This window comes from Sminthopsis crassicaudata, chromosome 6, assembly GCF_048593235.1.
Source record: "Sminthopsis crassicaudata isolate SCR6 chromosome 6, ASM4859323v1, whole genome shotgun sequence".
NCBI classification, from domain to species: Eukaryota; Metazoa; Chordata; class Mammalia; order Dasyuromorphia; family Dasyuridae; genus Sminthopsis; species Sminthopsis crassicaudata.
In genome coordinates, this window is record NC_133622.1 from 195,651,503 (window position 1) to 195,675,987 (window position 24,485).

At 38.7% G+C, this 24,485-nt stretch overlaps 1 protein-coding gene across 2 annotated transcripts in view; it reads right to left on the reverse strand.

Moving 5' to 3' along the window:
• Nucleotides 1-3,387: 3,387 nt before the first annotated feature.
• The window catches only part of SYT9 (synaptotagmin 9), a 197,866-nt gene continuing 176,768 nt past the window's right edge, over nucleotides 3,388-24,485 (reverse strand). Inside the window, exon 7 of one of the 2 annotated variants that reach the window (XM_074273231.1) lies at nucleotides 3,388-4,654. In XM_074273231.1, coding sequence (XP_074129332.1) covers nucleotides 4,646-4,654 — 9 coding nt within the window. In that variant the 3' untranslated portion in view covers nucleotides 3,388-4,645. The remainder of the gene's footprint in view (nucleotides 4,655-24,485) is intronic. The other variant, XR_012483168.1, reaches the window with a different exon arrangement.

The following is a 24,485-nucleotide window of genomic DNA, read 5'->3' on the forward strand; positions in this document are numbered from 1 at the left end:
TCCTTGAATGAGCCAGGGAACAAATATCGAGTGCTGCCTGGTTCTGTGTTTATGCTTTCTTTGACCATAGAGATCCTAAAGAGAGAAGGTGTGTGTGTGTGTGTGTGTGTGTGTGTGTGTGTGTGTGTGTGTGTGTGTGTGTATGTATATACCTGGTGCTTTATCCCAGTTTGGATATTTAATTTGTAGCATCATTTGCACAGGAAACTCTTGATGAGAAAATTCTCTCAGTTCATGCAAATAACACTTTTATACCACTTATATACCTAGGGGCTGGAACAGCTAAAGGGACTTGCCCAGGTCACCCAACCAGTATGTGTCAGAGGTAAGGTTTGAATTCTAATTTCAGGGCCAACATTCTGTCCACTAGACCAGTATTTCTTTCCTTTTCAATTCATGATTCCTTTTCACCTGAGAAATTTTGACGTGACCCTGGACATATATGTACATAAAATACTATATAAGCCAAACATTTACTGATAAAAAAATCATAATTTCATGATCCCCCTACACTGAGTTACTAATCCTTATATAGGATTATGACCCATAGTTTAAGAAGCTGGATGCTAGACCATTCCACCTTCCCCTTGTCCTTTTTCATGAGATGTCAAATGGTTTACTTTGAAGTCTTTAGAAAAGTCCTTTCACCTTCAAGTCCTTCCTGAGACAGTGGGTATAGTGATTTGAGATAGACAGGAGACAGGGAAACTTTGTTTGATATCCTGTCTCTGGCATTCACTACACGATCTTGAACAAAGCACAGAAACTCTCTGAATTGTAGCTTCCTTCTCTATAACATGATGATAACACGAGGCTCTTATGAGAATTAAGACTTAAATAACTATATGGACATGTATACATATATTGTACTTAATTTATACTTTAACATATTTTACATGTATTGGTCAATCTGCCATCTGGGTGGGGGGAAGGAGGGGAAAAGTTGGAACAAAAGGTTTGGCAATTGTCAATGCTGAAAAATTACCCATGCATATATCTGGTAAATAAAAAAGCTATAATAATAAAAAAAGAGTTATATACTTAAGGCACTTTACAAACCTTAAAGCAGATCGTACAAAGGACATTGTAGTTAAACTGGAGGGAGATGCACTGTGTCATAGAGGAAAGACTCTCACTTCTGACTCTTATTAGCTGTGTGATCGTGAACAGGCCACTTAAGCTCTATGAGCCCTCATTTGAAAGAGTAGAAGAAATTTGAAAAAAAAAAAAAAAAAAAGGATTTCTGTAGTAACTACCTTGTGGAGGTGTTATGAGTAGCAATTGAAATTCTGACTGGTAAAGTATTTTTTAAAGCTTTCTCTCCTGTTCAGACTTGTGGTTTCATGGGAATGAGCATCATCTTGATCTTACTAACTTACTAAAAGAGTTACTTAGAAAAACTGTGTTTAAATGATTTGTTTATTATCACACAGCCAGCATGCATCACCTTAAACTATAATGTAATGGCTAATGTGGAAATATGTTTAACATGATTGCACATGTATAACCTCTATTAGGTTGCTGGCTGTCTTGGAGAGAGAAGGGAAAAAGGAAAAAGTGAGAAAAATTTGGAACTCAAAATCTTATAAAAATGAAGGTTGAGGGGCAGCTAGGTGGCGCAGTGCATAGAGCACTAGCCCTGAAGTCAGGAGGACCTGAGTTCAAATCTGGTCTCAGGACACTTAACACTTCCTAGCTTGGTGAACCTGGGCAAGTCACTTAACCCTAATAGCCTCAGGGAAAAATAAAGAAAAAGAAAAAAAGAAAATGAAGGTTGAAAACTATCTTTACATGTAATTGGAAAAAATACTATTTACATTAAGAAAGAAAATAAAATATAATATAAATGGTGTACTCTAGGACATGGAGAATTACAATACAATACAATAGCCTACCTCTTCAATAGGTTTTCAATATAAATATTTCTTCTGAAATCCTCAAAAAAGTCTAGATGCATGGGCATTGGGCTCCAGGAAACTATAAAAGACATTTTTCTTCTATTAAATAATTTCATGTAATTAAATCAGCTACAAGAACAACATGACCAAAGAACAGTTGTAACTTCCATCTCTCCCATGAGGATTAGACTGTTTTGCTTGGTTTTAGAGTTAACATGAGCTTTATAAAATTTTTTTGGTGTTTATGAAGGTTTCTAATCTACCAGGCTCCAAGGATTCTGGCTTCAATCCAAGGCTAACTTTCACTTTTCTTCATCAGCTCTGATTTTCATGTATGTTTTTTATGTGCCTGGTACATAGTAGGCACTTAATGATTGGTGGGTTTATAGGTTCAAAGTAAACAGTCAATATTTGGAAATTCCTTTGACTCAAGTGCCCCAAAGAAACTTGGACTAATGATATGTATTCCTTAGGTTTGTCTGATGGGAATGTGGCAGGATCTAGATTTTCCTTGTCCTCTGAAATGCAGATTCCATTGGGGGAAATCTCAGGTTATCAAGTCTGGTGTCTCAGAAAAACTCTAAGTCACTATTCTGACTAACTCCAAGCTTTGAATGTATTCTTTCTCTTCTTCCCCCAGGGGGTCATCTTTACCCATTATTGTCCCCAACCATAGATATCAACAGCCACCCAGAGCATACCTACTTGGTTAACTCCAAAGGAAAGATTCAGGGGGTGACTGTAAGTATTACACTCAAGAAAGCAGGGAATCTAATTAATATAGACCATGAAAACAAAAATAGACACACAAAAAGGTAATATATTAGATAGTTTATTAAATTTCCTCTGGGCTCACTGTCTGATTTCCTTTAGGGCCAGCCTGATTTCTTTTTGGCTTTGTACACATCCTAAATGGCATGGCTTAGACCCTGTAGTAGCTGGCTAATATTCTGCCACCAGCATTTCAGTCCACACTAGCCCTTCTTACTTTGGTCCTAAGCATTGGTGTGTGGTATTTCATGTCTGAATGGGGTGGGGTGGTGGTGGGAGGGAGCAAGTCTTCAATTGGGAAGGACAAATCTCTTCCTCATAAGGCAGAATCCAAGATTATCTTTAGGATCCTGGTGAAGGAAAGGTAATTAAATCAAAAAGGAAGTTTGATTTTGATGAAAATCAGTGAAGCAGGTTGGGGGACCACACCATATATCTCTACACCTTGTTATTTTAGCTCCTGGCTATTTTTAAGCAGTGATTGGACAAGTGAGGCATGAAGCCCAATTTTGAAACCATTTCTCTCATGCAATGTGACCTCTACAAGGATTGCCTAAGGCATCTATTACAAATGTTGGGACCTTCATTCAGTAGTGTAGCTCTTTAAATATTTATAGCTTCTCTCTCTCTCTCTCTCTCTCTCTCTCTCTCTCTCTCTCTCTCTCTCTCTCTCTCTCTCTCTCTCTCTCTTTCTCTCTCTCTTTTGCCTCTCTCTCTACTTCCCCCCTCTCTACTTTCCCCTCCCCCCCTGTGTCTCTTTCTCTGTCTCTCTCTGTCTCTTTTTCCTCTCCCCTCCTCTCTTTTCCTCTCCTCTCATCTAAGGTATGCTCATCTGAAGCTGTCTGTCCTTGGAAAGGCCGGGCACCAGCCACATTGCCACAGTGGATAAAGGGAAGTTTCCAGGGGCTGTGGAATTCTAGCCCCCCCGGCAGTGCTGAGGGCTCTGCTTTGTCCATCTGCTTTGTCAGAAGCCTGAGTGATACTTGCTTGGCTGGCTACGCAGCAACATCCAACACTAATTTGATGATGTCACAGTTGAAAGCCCTTGGACTTAGCTCTTCCCTAGGTATTTCCATCACCTAGGGGCTGATGTGATGCTTGTGTTAAAAAGAAAATGAAAGTATTGTCTTTGGCTGCAACACCAAGGCGGGGGGAAGTTGTAGTCTAGGGTGTTGCACATGGAAATGGACCAGAAGGCACTCAAAACAGCAGGCTGGACCCACATTTCCTTTTCTTAAGGGAGAACTTGTAGGATTGAAAATATCTGCCCCTCCCTCCCCCACCCCACAAAGTCCAATTTTAACCTGCACTGTCAATGAATGGTTTTTGGCAGGCAGGGAAGCCTACAAGGGGACTGTGTGCTGGTCCCTCGAAGTGGGATACGTGTTTGGCTTCCCTGCACATTCACTAAGCTCTGCCCTGTCGTGCTGGGGGGGGGTCTCCCGGAGCCTTCCTGACAGGGGTGAAGTCACTAACTCATGGGAAAGCCCAGTCTAAAATGAGATTCTTATGGCCAGCTTTCTTTTTCATGTATTTTCATTCTGTGGGGACTCTAGGCAAGTGGTATTTCTGTTGGTTTTTTCAGGACAGCTGCTAAACCCTGCAGATGTTCATCATTCTGCTGTTCAACACCAACCATGGGGGACAGTGAGTCTAGATCGACCCTAGTGGCCAGGGCAGGGGAACGTAGCTGGTGCTGGAGCCCTTCCTTCTTTCGTCCAATGTTGATTCTTGGTCACACAGCAAGTCCTCTCCCATGGCATACTTGGCTTTGGACTGGGCCAAGAAGGTAGGCAGGTTCACTTGGCTCTCCTCAAACCTGGTCTTGGGAGAGGACTTGTTATTGCTAAGGTTACATCTGAGCAGTTGGTTGGTGGGGCTATTGGGATGGTGTTAGAAGGGGAAAGCAGCTTAAGACAGCTGGAATCCAATGGTCTGGGCTCATCACTTAGCCTGAGCAGTCCTCACCTCCATTACTATCGTTTCTGTACAGGAAAGGAAATAAAAAGAAAATATTATGAGTTTGGATAGCATACACCACACACATAATACAGCTCATTTCTTGTTCTCCAGGTGTACACAGCTGGTTTTTTTTTTTTGTTTTTTTTTTTTTTTTTTTTTTTGGTTGTTGTTGTCCAGGTGTATTGGATGAAACCCAGTTGTCTGCAAAGCTCTTAGATCTCATCTGACTGACTTCAGGCCTTTATTTGAATTTAATTTATTCTGCCTGGTTCTGATGATCGGCCACATGCAGATAACATGAATCAGACAGTAATTATCACAAAGAAGGAAAGTCATATACCTTGTGTAGAGTGCTGAAGAGACAAATAATTCCTGGGTTTATGCACATACATGGTTAAACATAAAAAAGTAGCAGACACTTTGAAATTATACCACTTGGCAACATAGAACTGCATTTGGGGTTGAGATGAAAGAGGCACATGGAAGAAGGAAAAGAGTTAAATTGCCACAATTAAGTGAACTGGATAGTATAGAGGAATGAGCACTGACTTTAGAGACAGAGGATTTGGATTTAAATTCTCCCCTTCCCTCCAGTACATACTTCTTGTGTGACTGGGCCACATGTAACTTTTCTGACCTCAGATTTCTCATTTATGAAATTATGGGGTGGTAATTGATGGGGAAGGGGTTATAATCATGAATCTAGTATTCTATGACTTTAGCTTTTCAACACTGAATTACATATTAAAGAAGTCTTCTGGAAGAACAAAAAATATTTCACTGGTCCCATTTATCACCTTCTTTGAGAAGAAAATTGGATGGGTATTTTATTACTTTTGGATTAGATCTGTCACTTTATTGTTATATATAGGGAACTCAAAGGAAAGAAACAAAATCTCTTTACCAGTGCAGATTGCCACCTTCTCAAGCAAATTATGATCTGGAATTGCCTGCTGTGTTTGAGAAGTTTAAGTGACATGTCCAGGATCACACAGACAGAATGTGTCCAAGAGGTGGAGCCAAGATGGCAGAGTTAAGGCAGGGGCTCACCTGAGCTCTCCCTCAGACTCCTTTAGAATGTGTCCAAGACAGAACTTGGGACTCACGCTTTCTTGACTCAGAGGCTAACTCTCTATCTACCACCTAGAATCACGGAATCAATGTCCATGTAGTCTAACTTCACAAAAGCACTCCTCACTATATCCTATGTGAAAGGTGGTCATTCAGTCATTTCTTAAAGAATCCAAGGAGGATGATTCTCACCACTTGCCTAAACTGCTCATTTTATGCTTCAAAAGCTTTAGGGAGTTTTTCCTGATCTTTCAAGCTCAAAATTGCTTCTTTACAACTTCTACCCATTTACAGGTTCTGCTCTCAGGGGCTAAAAAAAAAGAACAAATCCCTGCTTCAAAGAATTGAAGATCACTATCAAGTCACCCCCAAGTTTCTTTTCTTCAGCCAAATCTGTCCAGTTCCTTCAACTGACCTTCATTTGTCATAGATTCAAGGCTCTTCACCATCCTAGTTGCTCTCCTCTGCTAGAGCATATCAATGTTCTCCTTAAACTGTGCACTTGGAACCAAATACAATACTCAGGATGAGTTCTGATGATGGCAGAGTAAAGTGAAACTCTCTCCTCGCTATCCCTGGAAACTATGCCCTGCTGCCTCTCCAGTCATTACTGTCATTGTTGTTGCCATTATTGTCATCATCATGATGATGATTATTATTCCCTGGATGTTGTGTATATTGAGCTAGAAGCTGCTCCTCGGTCTTTTCATCCACTTAAATCTCAGGCTATTCTTGTCCTGATGTATCACAATCCAGCCCTCCATTCCATCTCAAAGCCACATTTATCCAGAGATGTTATTGGTAATGTTTAGTAGTTGATAATTTTCTCTTTGATTAAATTAGAATACTAGAATTCTAGACTTCCCCCCTCACATATACCCCCAAAGATATTGAAACTTGTCTATTCAAATAAATGCAGGGTTGGAACAGTTTTGTGGAGTTACTATACTAAAGGGCAGTTGTGGGGGAAGAGGAGGGGAATTCTTTTTTCCTTCCCCTCCTATTGGTTACAGTGATGTCTATCAGTAGATTTACTTGTTCAGTAGAGATGCTTTGGCTAGCAGAACAAGGGTTAGTTCAAGAGAGTTCAAGATGCAAATGAAGGCAGACATAGAGATGCAGTGACTTGAGGAAAGATGCAACTTTAAGATTCATGATCCTGGTACCTTGGATTTAAGGAAGAATTAGACCTGACAACTGAGATTGGAGCTAAGAGAACTCTAGAAAGGACATAGAGGCCCCAAATATTAGTTACATGTGTTTCCTTACTACCTTCGTACTTTGCATTTTTTACTAAATGTAATTTTCCCATGAATTTGTGAGAGAGTGCATTTCAGGTTTTTTTTTTTTATTTTGGAGGGGAAGGAATGGGTTGTTGCTTCTATTCTATGCCATCTTAAAAATTCTGTTATTTTGAGCTAATTATATCAACTGGCTGGCTGTTAACAGGAAACATAGCAGTGGGAGGGACTGTAATTTTAGTTTGCCCTTGTTCTGTCATTTTTCAGTCAAGTTCAACTCTTTATGACCCATTTAGGGTTTTCTTGGCAGAAATCCTGGAGTGGTTTGCCATTTCCTTTCCAGCTCATTTTACAGATGAGGAAACTGAGATAAACAGTTGAAGTGACCTGCCCAAGATCACACAGCTAGTCAGTGTCTGAGGCTAGATGTGAACTCAGGAAGATGAGTCTTTCCCACTGCAAACCTGGTGCTCTATGCACTATGGCACCACCTAACTGCCCCTAGTACCCACAGGATACTCCAATCTCTAAATCGCTTAGAGAGAGAGAGAGAATTGCTGAACAGGGTTTTACAACTTACACAACTCCCTTATTTTACAGAGAAGAAAATTGAAACTCTAAGAAGTTGTGACCAGCCCAAGCTAGTGACAGAGCCAGAATTCAAGGGAAGGCAATGTTACCTTAGTAGAGTTCTTCTACTATTCCAAGCTCCCAGAGATCTTGGGAGCCTGTGTGAAAACCAGTATTTCTTTGTAGGGGATGAGGGAGCAGCAAAGCACTCTTGAGAACTGTGCCTTAATAAATTAGCATTATGAGGATTTGCCTGGTAGACTATGTATTTCTCATCCTCACATTCAGATGAACTTCTAGGTCACCTTGGGTGTATGATCCAAGGAGTGTTGCCATTTGTAATATAGTAGTCTTTTCTTATACTTAAACCTAGTATTCACAAACCAAGGTTCTAGAAGCACTTTTAACACCCTAGTTTCCTTAATATGTCCATTTTGCAATGGAGAGATTGATGCATGGAGAAGAAAGAGGTATTGCAGGAAGCTACTCTCACCCTTTCTGTCCCTCCTGACAGATTTCATCGTCACAGGTGGAATGGAGACCAACCAGGGCATATTTCTATAACTACAAAAGGTGAATATAAAGTTTTCTTGAATTTTCCCCCCTCTCCCTTCCATTAGCATAGAAAATAGACACGACTCTTATTTCTCTACATTTAAAAGAAAAATTTGTTGTCAATTCTCCAGTCCCGCCTCTTCCAGCAAGCTTTCACCAGCTGTTCCAGGCAGTACTCATATTTTCCTCTGAAACCCTCAGGCACTTACTGTAGTTTGTGCTGCTTATTGGCTCAGCATATGCAACCTTTACTGAAATGGATCCTTGGTTGTCCATGTCTGTCCCCTGTGAGCTTTTAGCTATGTTTCAGTACTGGTCTGCTTGACTCAATTGCAAACTTTGTGCTCTGGGGCAGAAATGAGGATGTCCTATAGGGCTCTGTAGCATCCATAGCTTTTAGCATAAAGCATTGGCCATAGTAGATATTTATAAAATATTTGCTGATCAAACGGTTGCTTAAATGAAAACTGCTTGCAGGTCTCTTACAAAAAGATGGAAATGTAGAGATTGGTTCTTCCAACTTTCTCTTGGCTATTTGCTCAAGGCAAACCTATTAGTTTAATTAAGTTCCTTTTACTCCCTTTGAAACCCGCCTTCCTTGTGCTTTGGCTGGGAATTGATTCCACCAGCAAGCCTTATGACTCTGTTGTGACAAATAACAGATACCATCAGATATGTGTTGCTATAGATACTCCTACTGAGAAGCCTCCAGCATGAAGCATTCTGGTATTAGGGAAGCCAATGTGCATGCACACAGCAAAAGCAAAAGGGAGCAGGCTGGTGTATCCTGAGCTTTCTTCAAAACATAGTTCAGGTATCACCTCCTACACTGCTACAAGTGATCCTCTCACTTGCTGCTGTTCTCTCCCTATTGAAAGCACTCTGCATTTATTTTTATTTTTAATTTTGCTAAGGCAATTGAGGTTAAATGACTTGCCCAGAGTCACACAGCTAGGAGGTGTGACGCGTTAAGTGTCTGAGGTCAGATTTAAGCTCAGGTCCTCCTTTCTTCAGGGCTGGAGCTCTAGCCACTGGATCAATTAGCTGCCCCTCTGCATTTATTTTTACATTTTATTTTCCCAGTAGAATGTAAGCCCTTTGAGGATAGGCACTTTCACTATTTTTGCCTTTGAATTCCCAGCTCTTAGCATAATGCTTTCCACTTGGTAGGTGCTTAATGTTTGTAACATTGAATGGATGAGTGGATCAAGCAGCTAACATTTACTGAGTATTTCCAGTGTGCCATGTTATTGTGAGGGGTTTTGGGTTAGTTTTCAAAGACTAACCTGAAATCATTCTTGTCCTCAAGGGTCTTACATTCCTCTGAGTGACACTTACTACAGACTATCAGTACTCAGATGGGATGGATAGACACTGTTATCTCCATTGTGTAGATTAGGTTTTCTTTATGAATAGAAAGAAAGAGGAAATCTGATTCTTACCTATGAAGGATTACCTTCATATTCATTATTCATTTATTTATATTCATATTCAATACCTGTGTATTACCTCCCTGAGAAGGCAGATCTGACCAACAGAGTGTGTTTGGGGGAAACTGTTGGCTGGGCGGGGGAGCTCCTTCACAAAATTCTGCTGAAGAGGCTTGAGTTGAAATTTACCCTACTAAAAGGTATGCCCTGAAAATACATGCACAGAGACATCTAAACAGGTACAAAACGCAGGTTAGCTTGAAAAGCTTATACCTTTAAAATTATATTTGGCTCTTTCTTGGATAATCACATACCCTAGCCTTGCCAACTCATGTAACAGAAACAAAACCAGAATAACTATCTCCCCAAGGATTCAGGCCCTTTGGAGAGAGCAGCTCTGTTGCCATCTTCTTGAGTCTTGTTTGATGATCAAGATTATGAGCTGCTGTTAGCCTGCAATTTACTTTCATTAAATGGAGATGGGGCCTAGCCAGACTTTGCCAACACATATAAAAGAATCATTAACCCCTGGGTTCCTGTATTGATGTTCCCTTCCTGGTGGAACTCATACTGGGACTGAAACCATTACCAATAAAGGCGCTTAAAGAATATTGGATACTGATGGGTAAACATGGTAAATATCTTATTAGGGATATAACTTGATCTTTCTTATTTTGGGTCATACTGGAGAATTGCCATCCTTTTCAAGTTGTGTAATATTCCCACAATTTCCCAATAATTTGTGAATTTAGTTTTCATGATTTGAGAGATTGGAGGCTGGTAATATAGCTCCTAAATAAGAACTTTGCGTTTATGAAGTAGGAGGGTTAAAATATGGCCAGACGGAGCTGGAGTTCATGGTGCTGTCAAAGGAGTTGTACATGGAACTATAGAAATTAGGGACGATCCAAGTGGGGAACAGCTGCATCCACCAAAGATCTTTTACCTGTATTAAGCCTGCTTTATACTATACATCCTTCCTGGGATGAGTTGATTATGGGACTTTCACAGATTTATGTACATGTTATTCTACTAAAGCATGTTGGAACCTTCTTTGACACTTAACATCTGGGAAACTTGACAATATGTATTAGACTGAACCAGGTCTCTTTGCCTTTGAGAGTGGCTTGATAAACACTATGCCATGCTGTTTTTCCCATCTATAAAATGGGGATAATAATAGCAGGGACTTCACATGGCTCCCGTAAGGATCAAATGAGATAATGTAAAATGTCTTGTAAATCTTAGATCCCTTAATATTTATTTATTATGATTAATATTATTGGAAGATGACAGCATTGTGACTCCCCTTCCCCTTTAATTAATAGGGCAAGAAAACAACAGGCCAGAGGAAATAAACCTAGATTTGGCAAATGACAATGAATTGGTGGACATGTTCCATTGACAAGAGTATTGTATCGAGCCCAGTCTTCAAAAGGCTGGAGCAGCTTTCTTCTGGAGAGAAAGAGTAATTACTATTACTGAAGTCCGTGAACAATGCTCTTAATAGCAATGGAGAGCTGTTCAACAGAAACTAATCCGGAAGGTAAGTGAAGAAGTGTCCCTGGAGGACAGGGAACAAAGACAATGAACCCTGGGAGAGACTAGACATACAAATGTACAGGAACCCACAAAGTGCCTATGCTTTTTTGTACTGTAAATTATGTTGAACTCTGCATTGAGTCCCAAACCTCTCTGAAATTCCTGAAGAAGACGCTTCAACTGAATCCCAGGCTTCCTTTCTTCTCTCATTCCTTGCATTCTGTTTGCTTCTTGTTCATGCTTCTGACCTGGAGCCCACCTTCTCCTTCCTACTGATTTCTTGGTTTATTTTAGACTTTTCAGTGCTCTTCTAATGGGGAATCTTTCTGTAGTGACCTTTCTCAGTTCCCCACTTGGGGAAAACTTAGCTCATGACGTGGACAATTGAGAGACAAAGGAACAAAAGGTCCCTTTCCTTGGTCCCAGTCAGGGTGGAATTGTATGAAACAGTCTAGCATGTTGTCCAGTTGCTGACTAGTTTTCCAGAATTCTGAGTGGGCAGTATAAGCCATTAGGAATAAACTTGAGTCTTTTGTCCCTCTGATTTTTCAGGCAGTGTGGTATGGTGGGTAGAGAGTTGACCTGGAGTCAAAGGATTCTAGAATCAGGTTCAGCTTCTGAATGACATTTAATACTTAGATAACTGTGGGCAAGTAATTAGGCCTCAGTTCTTCAGCTATAAAAAGAGAGGGTTGAACTAAATGTTCTCCTAGGTTCCTTCCAACTGTGCAGTTATGATCCTATGGTCTCTTCTCCAGTTACAGAATATGAGCTCCCTGAATCATGGAAACACCTACATAGAACAACACCTCCGAGGCCATCTTAGCCAACACAAAGCATTAGAATAAGAGACTCCCAGGATTTTGAAGAGAGAAATAAAGTTTTCTTCACAGAATCCTATGGACACTTTGCACAAAACAGGATAGGAATCATCATTTTTATTATCTTGCTGTTTATTTCCCATCTGGTTTTGAAAATAATGCTAATCATGAAGCTCTAGATTGAAGGGAAAGAAATAGCATGAGCAAATAAACTCAAAGGAAATAATTGAAAACAAAGAACTAGGAGGTTCAAAGTCCCTGAAGAAGAATTTATTTCTGCAGGAGGAATGGGGAAAGAATTTTACTCAAGTTCCCAGGAGGTACTGATTTTTTTTTTTTACAAGGCAGCTCTGATTTTTCTCTCTTAAGCACCATGGAGCTCAAAAGGGTTATATTATCCTAAGCACAGAAGGGTATGACTCTGCAATAACCAGTGCATCTGTGTCCATGAACTGACTGTATCTTAGGAACAGGAATGAACCCTAAATAACACAGATGTGTGCTCTTTGAAACCAGATAGATAACTGCTTGTTTGAGAAACCAGAAACTAACTAAACTAAACTAACTCTCTCTCTCTCTCTCTCAGCTACTGAGACTCTTCTAGGATGAGATCCCAGGAGCCCCTAGTATTTTGGATGTCTTAGTTCTCCCATGCTTCAGGCTCAGGAAGGAACTAGGGCATTAAAAGGTAATTAGACCATAGGGAGAGCTTGGCTGTCAACACCTAAGTTATGTATTCCTTGTGCCACGGACACATTTAATTTGACCATATGCAATAGCACACTTAATTTCCATCTGTTACATTTATGTTAAACCTATCTCTCCAACTGGATTGTAAGTCCTTATCAGCATGCATGTGTGAGGTTAGAGAAAGCAATATTTTTCTGTTTCTTGTTTTTCCTCCTTCTATTGTGAACATTAAAGTTCTGAGCATCTTGGGGGAAGCTCTTCTCCCCTGGGAGAACTTTAGCTGGGCTCAGAAACACAAATGGCTCAGGACGGGTGATATCCACCACATTTTTTTCCTTGGTGATTCTGATTCAGTAGCACATTTTGCAGTAAGGCTGCCTAAGATGAAAGTTTTGGGATCTTTAAGAGCTGAATGCGCTTGGAGAGCCTTTGATTTGCCAGGAAGCAGTCACCGCCATGTCCCCAAGCCACAGCATCAGAACCGGCAGAATTGACTACATGTACACAACAGCTGGGATTTTCAAAGCAGCCCTTATCACTGCACTGTGTATTTCTGATTCTAGTGGGATAATTGTAACAGGACAATTCCCTAATAATTACTCAGGTATCATCACTGTAGTTGGTAAGTAAAGTTGCTGGTCCATGAATGCTGCCTCCCCTGGGCACTTTATCCATTTGTCTCTTGTCATAAGCTGTCTACCATCCCCTGCTGTGGTGTGCCTCTGAGGCAGGAGCTCAGCATGCACCAGCTGAATGGTGAGATACAGATGAGACAGTGTGGATCGCCTCTGGTTACCCACCAGCAGCCTGACAGGCTGTTAAGAATGCTCTCTCACTGCTCCCCAGTCCCTCCTGATGAGCCTCAGCATCCAGGAGTGTTGCTCACCTGCCCTCACTGCCCCTCATGTGGTACTTAAGGTCCTGGCAAGTGAAATGATGATCTCTAAAACAGGTCTGAGGCAAAAGTAGAAAATTATGGAATATATTTCCTTCCCTCACTTCTCTGATTCTTCCCTGCAATCTCTTAGTTTCTTTTTTTTCTTTTGTTTCATAAGCACAATCTACTCGTTCATTTTAAAACATACATTAGGGGCAGCTAGTTGGTGCAGTGGACAGAGCATCAGCCCTGAAGTCAGGAGTCAGGAGGACCTAGTTCAAATCTGGTCTCATACATTTAATCCTTCCTAGCTGTGTGACCCTGGGCAAGTCACTTAATCCCAATGGCCTCAACAAAAACAAACAAACAACCCCCCCCCCCAAAAAAAAATCCCAAAACATAAGCTAAGCCAAAGATGTTTTGTTGACAATATGTAGGTTTGCTATTTGTGATCCTCAGGAAACTGTCCCCAAAGGCTGTCTTTTGTGTGTTGGGGACCCCCTCTCTATTTGGTCTGTTTTGGCAGGGTACTCATTGTGCACAGTGCATTCTGTGTCCAGGTGGATGCCTGGATTATTGTAATGGCCTGTCATTATTCTGATCTCAAGTATTTCCCCACTCTAACACAGCTGTCAAAGTGATCTTGATAAAGCACAAATCTGAATATTACTCTCCTCCTACTCAATAAACATCAGTAGCTTCATTATTGCCTCCAGAATCAAATATAAAATTCTCTGGCATTCAAAGCCTTTTTAATCCGTTCACTCTTTCCAATCTTCTTACATCATTACACCTTACTCCCTGCCCTCATATTTTGTGATCCCAGGACACCTTCCTCCTTGCTGTTCCTAGTCCATCTGTCTCCAGTATGGAGGTCACTGGTGGTCCCCCCATCTCTAATGCTCTGGCTTATCTTTGCCTCCCAGCTTCCTGTGCTTCCTATAAGTCCCAGTTAAAATCCTTCCTTCTATAGGAAGTCTGGGTAACTAGGTGGCACAATGGATAGAGTGCCAGGCCTTCAGTAGGAAGACTCATTTTCTTGAGTTCAAATCTGGCTTCAGATTCTTACTAATTGTGTGACACTGAGCAAGGCAGATAACCCTATTTGCTTAGTTTCCCCAGCTGTAAAATGAGCTGGGGAAAAAAAATGGCCAACTACTCTAATATCTTTGCCAAGAAAACGCCCAAACAGAGTCAAGAAAAGATGGACACACCTGGAAAATAACTGAACAATAGGAAGCTTTTCCTGATCCTCCTTAATTCTTCTCTCTTATTAATGCCAATGTAAAACTTCATGTTGTTTAATTTTGCATTATTTTTTGCATGTTGTTTCCCCCATTATATTGTGAATTTTTTGAGAGTGGGGACCATTTTAAAATTTTTTTTGTCCCTCCATGTTTGTCCTAATACCTCCCACATAGTAGATGCTTAATAAATGTTTGACTGACTAAACCATCAGGAGGATTTTCTACAATAAGACTTCCCTGTACCAATGAAATCACAGTCTGGATGAAAGTAAAAGCATGACAGAATTGTATTAAAATGAAGAGGGATTTCCTGAAATCTCTCCATGATTTTGTAGTCTGGTAATTCTAAGATAAGGCCCCCAAACAGGGTCTAATGCATGGAACTATAAAAAAAATCTTATGTCTATGGAACACTGGAAGATTCTGGGAGAAATCATGATAATGTACAAGAAAACAGCAAAGATAGACTTTAGAACTGGGATCCATATAGTGACAAATGATGACTTCAGAAGACTGAGGAAAAAGCTTGCCACCTGGCTCTTGTCAAAGAAGTAATAGATGCAAGGTTCAGGATGAGATGTAGATTTTCAGACTCGACCATTATGTATCCTAGCTTGTTTCAAGGCAAGGTTTCTATGTATGGGTGTGAGTGTGGGAGTGTGTGAGTGGGAGATTTGATGGGTAGTACTAAAGATGCAGAAAAAAAGAAAGGAGGGAAGGAAGGAAGAGAGAAATAAAGAAAAAAGGATAGAAAAAGAAAAAAATGTACCCCCCAAATATAGGAGGTGTGGTTCAACCTAATATGTAGGGACAGATCCTAATCTGTCCAAGTTGGCTCCATGGAGCTCCTGAGGCTCCTTCCTCTCAATTCTGGCATTATGGGTATAGAGAGTAATACATAATATGACAATAGCAACAAAAGGAGTTCTTGGCTTGTACCAAGGAGTTTTAGACTTGCAAGGAGATGGCATAAAGTATCAAGGTGGATGGAGGACTCCATCAGAGAAAAGAAGCACATTATAAATGAAGTCAGAATTTTGTTCTAGAAAAATGAAAACCTTATGGATTCAGAACTGATTAAACAATGTATAGGTGAATGCAAAGCTCAAACTGAAATGGAATGGTATTATTAGATCTGATATCAAAGGCCAATTCACCTGCCTCCAGGGACCCACACTCCACTACAAAGTTGTGAACTTCAAGGCTATGGATAGGTAAGGAAACTTTCAAAGCATTAAATCTCAACTTTTATGATGAAGTTTCTTAATCTAAGAAATAGATTCTCTGTCTGAATTTGGACCAAGCAGGGCCTGAGCACAAAGGGGATGATGCATATTTTCTCCCTAACTTAAGCTTAGTCAGAAATAGGAAGGACAAAGAATACAAGTCTTTGCCATAATTTCTCTTAACCAACCAAAGATTTGGGTTCCTAATCTCTAAACTGACTCTAATTGATATCTACTGGAATTTGTCAGGGCCCTTGTCTTGCTAACCCCCAAAGAACTTTCTTAGTCATGATCTAAGTAACATCTTAGGTGAAAGTCTGAACATAACAGAAATTGGGTTTCAATTAAAAAAAATTTTTTTTAGGTAAAAATAATGGAACCATATAGACAGAAGAGACTGTGGAATAGAAACATGGTAGTACCAGTTAGTAGCTTCCCTTGGAAGTTCTTAAAATTATCATAAAAATCAGTTATTAGCATCCAACTTGTAAATTTTTATGGTTTTATTTTGTTTTGTGTTTGTCATGAATATATTCAAAATAAGACCTTTTATGTTTTAGTAGTTCTATTGATATCTTTTTTGGCTCTTAACTCAAAGATATTACTCTAATTAGTATTCAAGCAGACTGTTTTCTTCTTTACCACTAGCAGAGTTCATCATATATATTCTAGTCCCATCATCCCCTTAACTGCTAGTGGAAGATAACATAGTATCTCAGGAAAATTTTCAGCAACTGATATAGTGTATTTAATTCTACCTCTTAAATGCATGCAAACAAATTCTAAACCTATGACATAATTTTGACCTCGAAACCTCACTGTACACATATTACAATTGGTAAAAGTAATTATTCTTTCTAATTGAAAACAAAATTGGGAGCTCACAAGCAGAAGGATATGCCCTATAAATTACAAGGCTGAATGTAAAATCATGTACAAATAGGAAAAGGAAAAACTCAGATAAAAAGTACAAGTTCAGAGTTGTCTTTCATGTTCAAAGATGATTGAAATCTTCAAGAAAAATTGTTCACGAAAAAAATACAGGAGACAAGTAAACAATGGCAATTTTGTAACTGCCACGGAAAGGTGAATATATACTTTAAGAATAACCTTTTGATTCCTTTGACAAGGGAGGACAGTTTATTGTTTGAAGCAGTATTACTGCAGATCAGTTGTTAAATGTGGGTCAGTTTTACAGTCTTTTCTTGCCTTTTTGCTCTCTGCCTTCTCCAAATACTTTTACTTAATAGCATTTTTTTTCCTAAGATGGTTTTCAACTATCTTTTTTAAAATAAGATTTTGAGTTCCAAATTGTTCTCCCTTTCCCCCTTTCTTCCCTTATCCCCAAGACAGCCTATACAGGTACAATCATGTTAAATATATTTCCATATTAGTCGTGTTGTGAAAGAAGAATCAGAACAAAGGGGAAAAACCATGAGAAAGAAAAAACAAAAAAAGTAAACGTAGCATACTTTGATCTCCATTCAGTCTCCATAGCTCTCTCTCTGGATGTGGATAGCAATTTTCATCATGTGACTTTTGGAACTGTCTTGGATCACTGTATTGCCGAAGAGCTAAGTCTATTAGAGTTGTTCACCCCACAGTGTTGCTGTTACTGTGTATAATGTTCTCCTGGTTCTGCTCACTTCATCCAGCATCAGTGCACGTAAATCCAAGTTTTCTGAAATCTGCTTGCTCATCATTTCTTATAGCACAACAGTATTCTATTACATTCACAACTGGTTCAGCCATTCCCCAATGGACAGGCATTACTTCAATTTCCAGTTCTTTGGCACCACAAAAAGAGTCACTATAAATATTTTTGTACATGAGTCTTTGCCCCCCTTTTTAAATGATTTCTTTGGGATATAGATCCAGCAGTAATATTGCAAGATCAAAGGATATGTACAGTTTGATTGTTCTTTGGACACAGTTTCAAATTTCTCTCTCAAATGGCTAGATCAGTTCACAACTCCACCAACTGTACATTCGTTCTTGACACATTTTTAAGAATAGTAAGAAAAATGAATACTGAGCATAGTAATGGTTAAGTTCCTCACTAAGAAGATACTTGCCATTTCCCCCAAATTTTGCTTTAACATTAGGTTTTATTTTTGGCACAATGGATGGAACTGTCTGGGTACATGTAACTAGCTGAAGGTTACCTTGTAAAGCTCTTCCATTTGTTCCACTTTCCCTTTCTCCTGTAGCAACAGATTTCTAGCTTTCAAGTGGATTGATAAAATGCTTGGATGTCTGGAATGACATTCATTCCTCACTGTAAGATGAGAGAATGCCCTGAGAATTTTGTTGACAATTTCTGATAGATGAGAAGTAGAAACTTCTATTTTTAAAAAAGCCATATTTCCTATTCACAACACAATGCTCTTTCCAACAGGAAACTGAACAGGAGTTAGTGCAGGGCACAGGGAAGGGGTGTACTTTATTTGTAGTTGTTTAGTCATTTCACTCATATCTAACTCTTTGTGACCCCATTTTGGGTTTTCCTGGCAAAGATACAGGAGTGGTTTTTCATTTTCTTTTCCAGCTTATTTTATAGATGTGGAAACTGAGGCAAGCAGGATTAAGTGGTTTGTCCAGGATCCCACAGTTAGTGTCCGAGGCTAAATTGAAACTCAGGAAGATGAATTTACCTGACTCCAGACTCATTGTTCTATTGATTGTGCCACCTAGTTGTTGTCATTTTTTTCTTTTGATTTTCTATGATTGGCATAGATCTTTTGCCAATGTTGGGATAAGAAATATATAGCCCTATGCCTTGGACCGTGTTGATTTTAGTCATAATGTGAGGGTAGGATGGGGAAGAGCACAGAGAATAGTTCCTTTTTGGAACCAAACCAAGAGACCCTGACTTTGGTCTCATAGCTTTCACTCCTCAAGCCTTTTTGTTTTCATGGATCAGTTAATTCCAGCTTGAAGCACTGAATCTATTAATCCTAACCCCAGGTACTGAAGCACTTCCTTACTTGCTGAACTGCCATGACATTCTGAGTTCAGATCTGTCACACCTCATTCCTGATTATCTATTGTCTTTCTTTTTCTCTTGGCTCTACTGTAGATTGATGTCTACCTTTGGCCTTAGCTCCCTATTCCCCTTATTATTCTTAGCCTCCAGGCATTCCCTATACTAAGAATTGTACCACTACAATTTATTTGCCTGGGAAAGTAATGCTCATTAATTTTAATTTCTAAAAATAATATGCCATAGTTCACAAAGCACCAGGATTAGAATCAAGAAAGCTTAGGTTCTTCAAATAACACAGAGACTGGCTAGTTAGGTCCTCCTGGGAAATAAGTCAGTTTTTCAGGGCCCATTTGCTAATCTCTAAAATAGTGGAATAACTATAGCACTAACCTACCAGGATTGATTGTTATAAGCATGAAATGAGATAATGTTTTTAGACTCTTTGCTGACTAAAAAGCCCTATTATTTTTCACATAGTGGTAATCAAAAAACATGTGGTTAACTGATTTTTGATATATGGATATATTTTCTTGCTTTTAATGTAGTTATTAAGAAATATAAATTCCAAATAAAATGTAATCTTTGACTTTCAATAATTTAATGGCTTAAATATCAAGGAAATATTAATTCACATTTTAGACTTCCTATTAATGCTGTACAATAAATTCCCTTCAGTCTGTTTAAAGAATAAAAAACATGTTATTTTTAAAAAAACATGCCACAGTAAGATAAATAAAAGTAAAAATGGAAAAAAATGACCCAATCTCAGACTGGATGATTCTTAATTTACAGAGTATTCTCTCTACTTTCAATTTCCTAAGACTACCTTGCAGGAGATTGGGATTCTGGGATCTAAGAGTAGCAGTAGTGCTGCTGCTTCCCTGAAAAGGTTCACTATATAGATGTCTCCATTTGTGGGAGTTAATGGGGAAAGGAGGCACTGACTTGAAAATCCATAAGAAATTTGAAATCCACAAGAAACACAAGCATATGGTAAAAGGTAGTAGATGTTAAACCAATAGGGATGGAGTAGGGGTAATCTTTGAGTTGCCCCATGGGAGATGATGGAGAACCAGGAAGGAAGAAGGGAAGACAGAGGTAGAGTGGAGCATTGTTGTGCTTTGTTTGTGTATCTTTCTACCGTAAGATCATTGTGCTACACATGCACATGTGTATTATATGTTTGTGGCTTGGTCACACAAATATCCTCCTATAAGCTAATGACTGTGGAGCAAACAGTGCTTGGATTCTATTCTAGTATGACTTATATGATAGATGAACATAGGAAAGATTTAGCTTCATATTTCTGAAGGAGATTCTGGGTGGAGGGATGGCCCCAGGGACTGGAAAGCCTAACAGTTCTACAAGGTGCTGCCCATTAGAATTGTGACCAATCTAGTACAGACATTATTGACTACTTGGCTTCTTTATAGGGGCCAGATGTATGCTCAGCATTAGGGGGAAGCTAAGGAAAACTCATGTTTCTTTCTTGGTCAGAACCAGCTCATTTTTAGTATCAATCAGTTAATCAATTAACAAGTATTTATCATGGACCTACTATGCTCCATTTCCTGCTCTAGACTCTAGGAATACTTAAATAAATTAAAAAAAAAAAAAGTGAAACACTATCTGACCTTAAGGGATTTACATTCTATCAAGGCAAACATTTGCACACATAAGTAGATACAAAATATTTTCTTTTTAAAATAGATAATTTTGGGGAGATGGAGTAGACTAGGGTGAGAGAGACATTAGCAGCTGGGGGAAATCTGGAGAGTGTCCATGTAGGAACTCCATCTCTTTAATTTAAATTTATTTATTTATTTAAAAAGGATTACTTCTCTTTCCACTGGGGAGAAAGATATTAGAAGACACTGGAGAGGGGGTAATGTCAAAAGATTAGGAAGCAGCAGGATTGGGAAGACGAGAGAAAAATCTGTATTTCCATTTCCATGACATTATTTCCAAAGTTCTCATACTTAGGGAAGCAACTATTAAAAGGAATAATTCATTGTAATTTCAGGGGAAGTATGTGTGTGTGTGTGAGAAACAATGTGGAGGGTAACAGGAAATAGATTTGGGAGGATATGGCAAAAGATTCCAAGATTATAGATTTATAATTGAAAGGTATTTTAGAGGATATTTGACCCAAGTTCCTTATTTTATATGTTAATGAATCTGAGCCCCAAAGGAAGTCAAATGACTTACCAAGTAACTCATGTAGTAAATGATAGAAGTCAAATTTGAACATCTGTCTTTTGACTTTGAATCGATCACTCTTTCCATTTTACCACACTATGTCTTATTACATGTTTGTGGAGAAAGCATGAAATACTTGTCCTATCTATCTGAAAGGATTATTATTATTAATTTTTTGTAAGGCAATTTTGTGAGGGGTTAAGTGATGTGCCCAAAGTCACACATCTAGGAAGTGTTAAATGTCTAAGGCTGAATTTGAACTCGGATCCTCTTGATTCCAGGGCTGGTAATCTATGTACTGTGCCTTCTAGCTGCTATTGAAAAAAGGGCTTGGAAGACCTTAAAACAGCATTTCAAATGTCAGTTATTATTAATAAAGAATGGCAGAAGATTTATGCATTATTATATATGAAAGGATGAAATGATTGCTAAGTGGGATCCAGGGAAGGGAAGCATGGTTGTGGTTTTTGGCTTGGATTTTGTGCTGTATGGTCATGATGGTGTTATAGGTGGGCACACTCAAGTGTTTATCTTGATTGGGACTGTGACCTTATTGCTCTAGTCCTCCCACAAAGCAAAGCCAATGTGGAGTAAGCAGTGATGACAGCTCTAAAATTAGACTCTGTCTACAATAGCATATATAGTCTATGTAGTTATCTTTATCATGTCATCTTTAAAATAAGGTGGGTGGACTAAGTGATTTCTAAGGTCCTTCCAGCTAAAATCCTCTGATCCAGGAAAAAAAGTAGATATTGAGCACCAAGAGTGAATTACAAACCAATGCCAGATAGCCTAGTTTGACTATCCTAAGACAGACAGTTTACTTCTGGGATCAATTGTAAAATTTTGTTTGGTTTTTAAAGTCCTTCATAGCCTAGACTCCTCCTTTTTCAGTCTGTTTGTAACTCATTTTTATATACTTTGTGATCAGTGACACTAGCTTCCTCAGACGAGACACTCCATATTCTAAGTCTTCCATCTTCTAGTTCTTTCCAATTCCATTTTTGTTGATGGTTCTTCATGATTAGAATTCTCTTCATCCTTAAGCTGGCTTCTCAGGCTTATTTCAAATCATAGCTAAAAATTCAAATCTCAGCTAAAAGTTCATCTTCTATAAGAAGCCTTTCCTGGTCCCTCTTAATGTTAATACCTCCTCTCTATTGATTATTTCTATTGATATCAAATATATATATATATATATATATATATATATATATATATATATATATATATATATATATATATATATATATATATATATATATATATATTTGCATTCTGTCTTTCCCTTTATGGTCAGCCAGGTGACCATATAGAGAGCTGATCCTGAAGTCAGTAACGCTCATCTTCCTTATTTCAAATCTAGCCACAGACATTTACTAGCTATGTGCCCCTGGCCAAATCACTTTATCCTGTTTGCCTCAGTTTCCTCATATGTAAAATGATTTGGAGAAGAAAATGACAAATGACTCTAGTATATTTGCCAAGAAAACCCCAAATAAGGTCATGAAGAATCAGATATAATAAAAAATTATTGAATAGCAAATTTCCACATTAGACTGTGAGGTCTTTAAGATTAGGGAGTGGATTTTTTTTGTCCTTTCTTTGTATAGGGCTTAGCACACTGTAGATAAATTAATAAATGGATGTTGCTCAAAATAAATATATTTGGGATTGCCATTATATGTTTATACATATATATGTACACACCCATATATATATGTATATATATGTACACACACACACACACACACACATATATATATATATATATATAAAATCATATTTATATATTTTGGGGGATGGTGTAGATTAGGCTAGCTGGCTGCTGAGATTCATTCCAACTAGAAATTCTGTGATTCTCTGATAAAAATCTTGGTTCAATTAGGCCAGCCACTGGCTCCAATTTACTGGCTGGCATGGGGTAGGGTGATTATAGGCAATCATAATTCGGCCAATGGGTATTTAGTTTTCTCACGGTTCATAGGTTTAAAGATTTTTAGTCAGAAGAAACCTCAGAGGACATATAGTTCAACTTATTTATTTTTCAGATGGGGAAACTGAGGCCCGGAAACCTTAAATGTCTTGCCTAAAGTTGCAGAAATGATAAATGTCAGATCCCAGGACAGGAACCTAACTTTTTTGACTTCAAATCTAGCATGTTTGAGTGAAACTCCAAGATAGAGAAGTTATATATTGATGACAGAGGAAAGGTCCATCTTAGATGATGTGTCACCTTCTATACCATGACAATTTTGGGATTCCCCTCACTTGGGTACACTGCATTAGTCTCATTTGCCCATTTACAATACCAGGTTCACTCTCAATCTGTCAGGAAGTTCCTTAATTGCTGGTGGGAAACTAGTTTTCTTGGGAACAATATGTGTGAATCTTTTTATATGGAGATGTGTGAAACAAATTGAAAGTGTTGCAAATTATCAGGAAAGAGGCTGGTTTTTCTCTTTTTTTTTTTCTTTTTGCACTCTGCTATTTGAAGATGTGTCATAAAGATCCATGAACCATATGAGTGAATTATAGGCACACTGATGTGCCAGTTCAAACTCTTTCAGAGCTTTCACTTCCAAGGCAGTGAATGACCTGAGCTCAATAATGTCAACTGGTGAGAGGTGGGAGACAGCTCTGAGCTAATTTGTGGGTCCTCTCAAGTTCCTTAACCACATCTTTCTGGATTTCTTTTCTGAATTAATTTTATAGAATAACAGGCTCTCAGAGTTGGAAGGGACTTTAAGACAATAATCCCTTCCATAGTGTCCTTAACAAATGGTCATCAAGCTTTCCTTGAAGACCTCCATACTTATTCTCTATCATGGCAATCTATTGTACTTTGGAATAGCTCTAATTGTAAAGAAGTTTCCCTAATACTCATCATTGCTTCTGATCCCTTTCTCTGGGGCTCTTTTACATAAAAAGCCCTCCAAAGACAGATGCCTCATCTCTCTTAAGTTTTCTTTTTTTCAAGGATAAATGTCTGTAGTTCTTTCACTTTTTTCTGTGGCAAACCCAAGGAATATCCAAAGGAAACTCAAGAGCAAATCTAGGGAGAAAATTATGGCAAAGACTGGACAAAAGCCAGGGCAATGATAGGATGAACTTTGGGACCAAACTGGGCCAAAGGTGGAAAAAACACTGGACTCAGTACCAGAAATCTTAGGTTTAACACCTAGTTTTATTGCTACTTATTAACTGTGTGTGTGACTGGGAAAATTACATAATATTGCTGAAACTGTTTTTTTCAAATGTAACTTAAAGATCATAATACTTGAACTACTTCAGAAGTGTTGTTAGTGAAATACTTTGTGAAGCATAAAGTGTTATATAAGTGTGAGCTATAATAAGAAAAAAATGGAGTAAACTTTGAGAATTCAGGATGGGGATTAT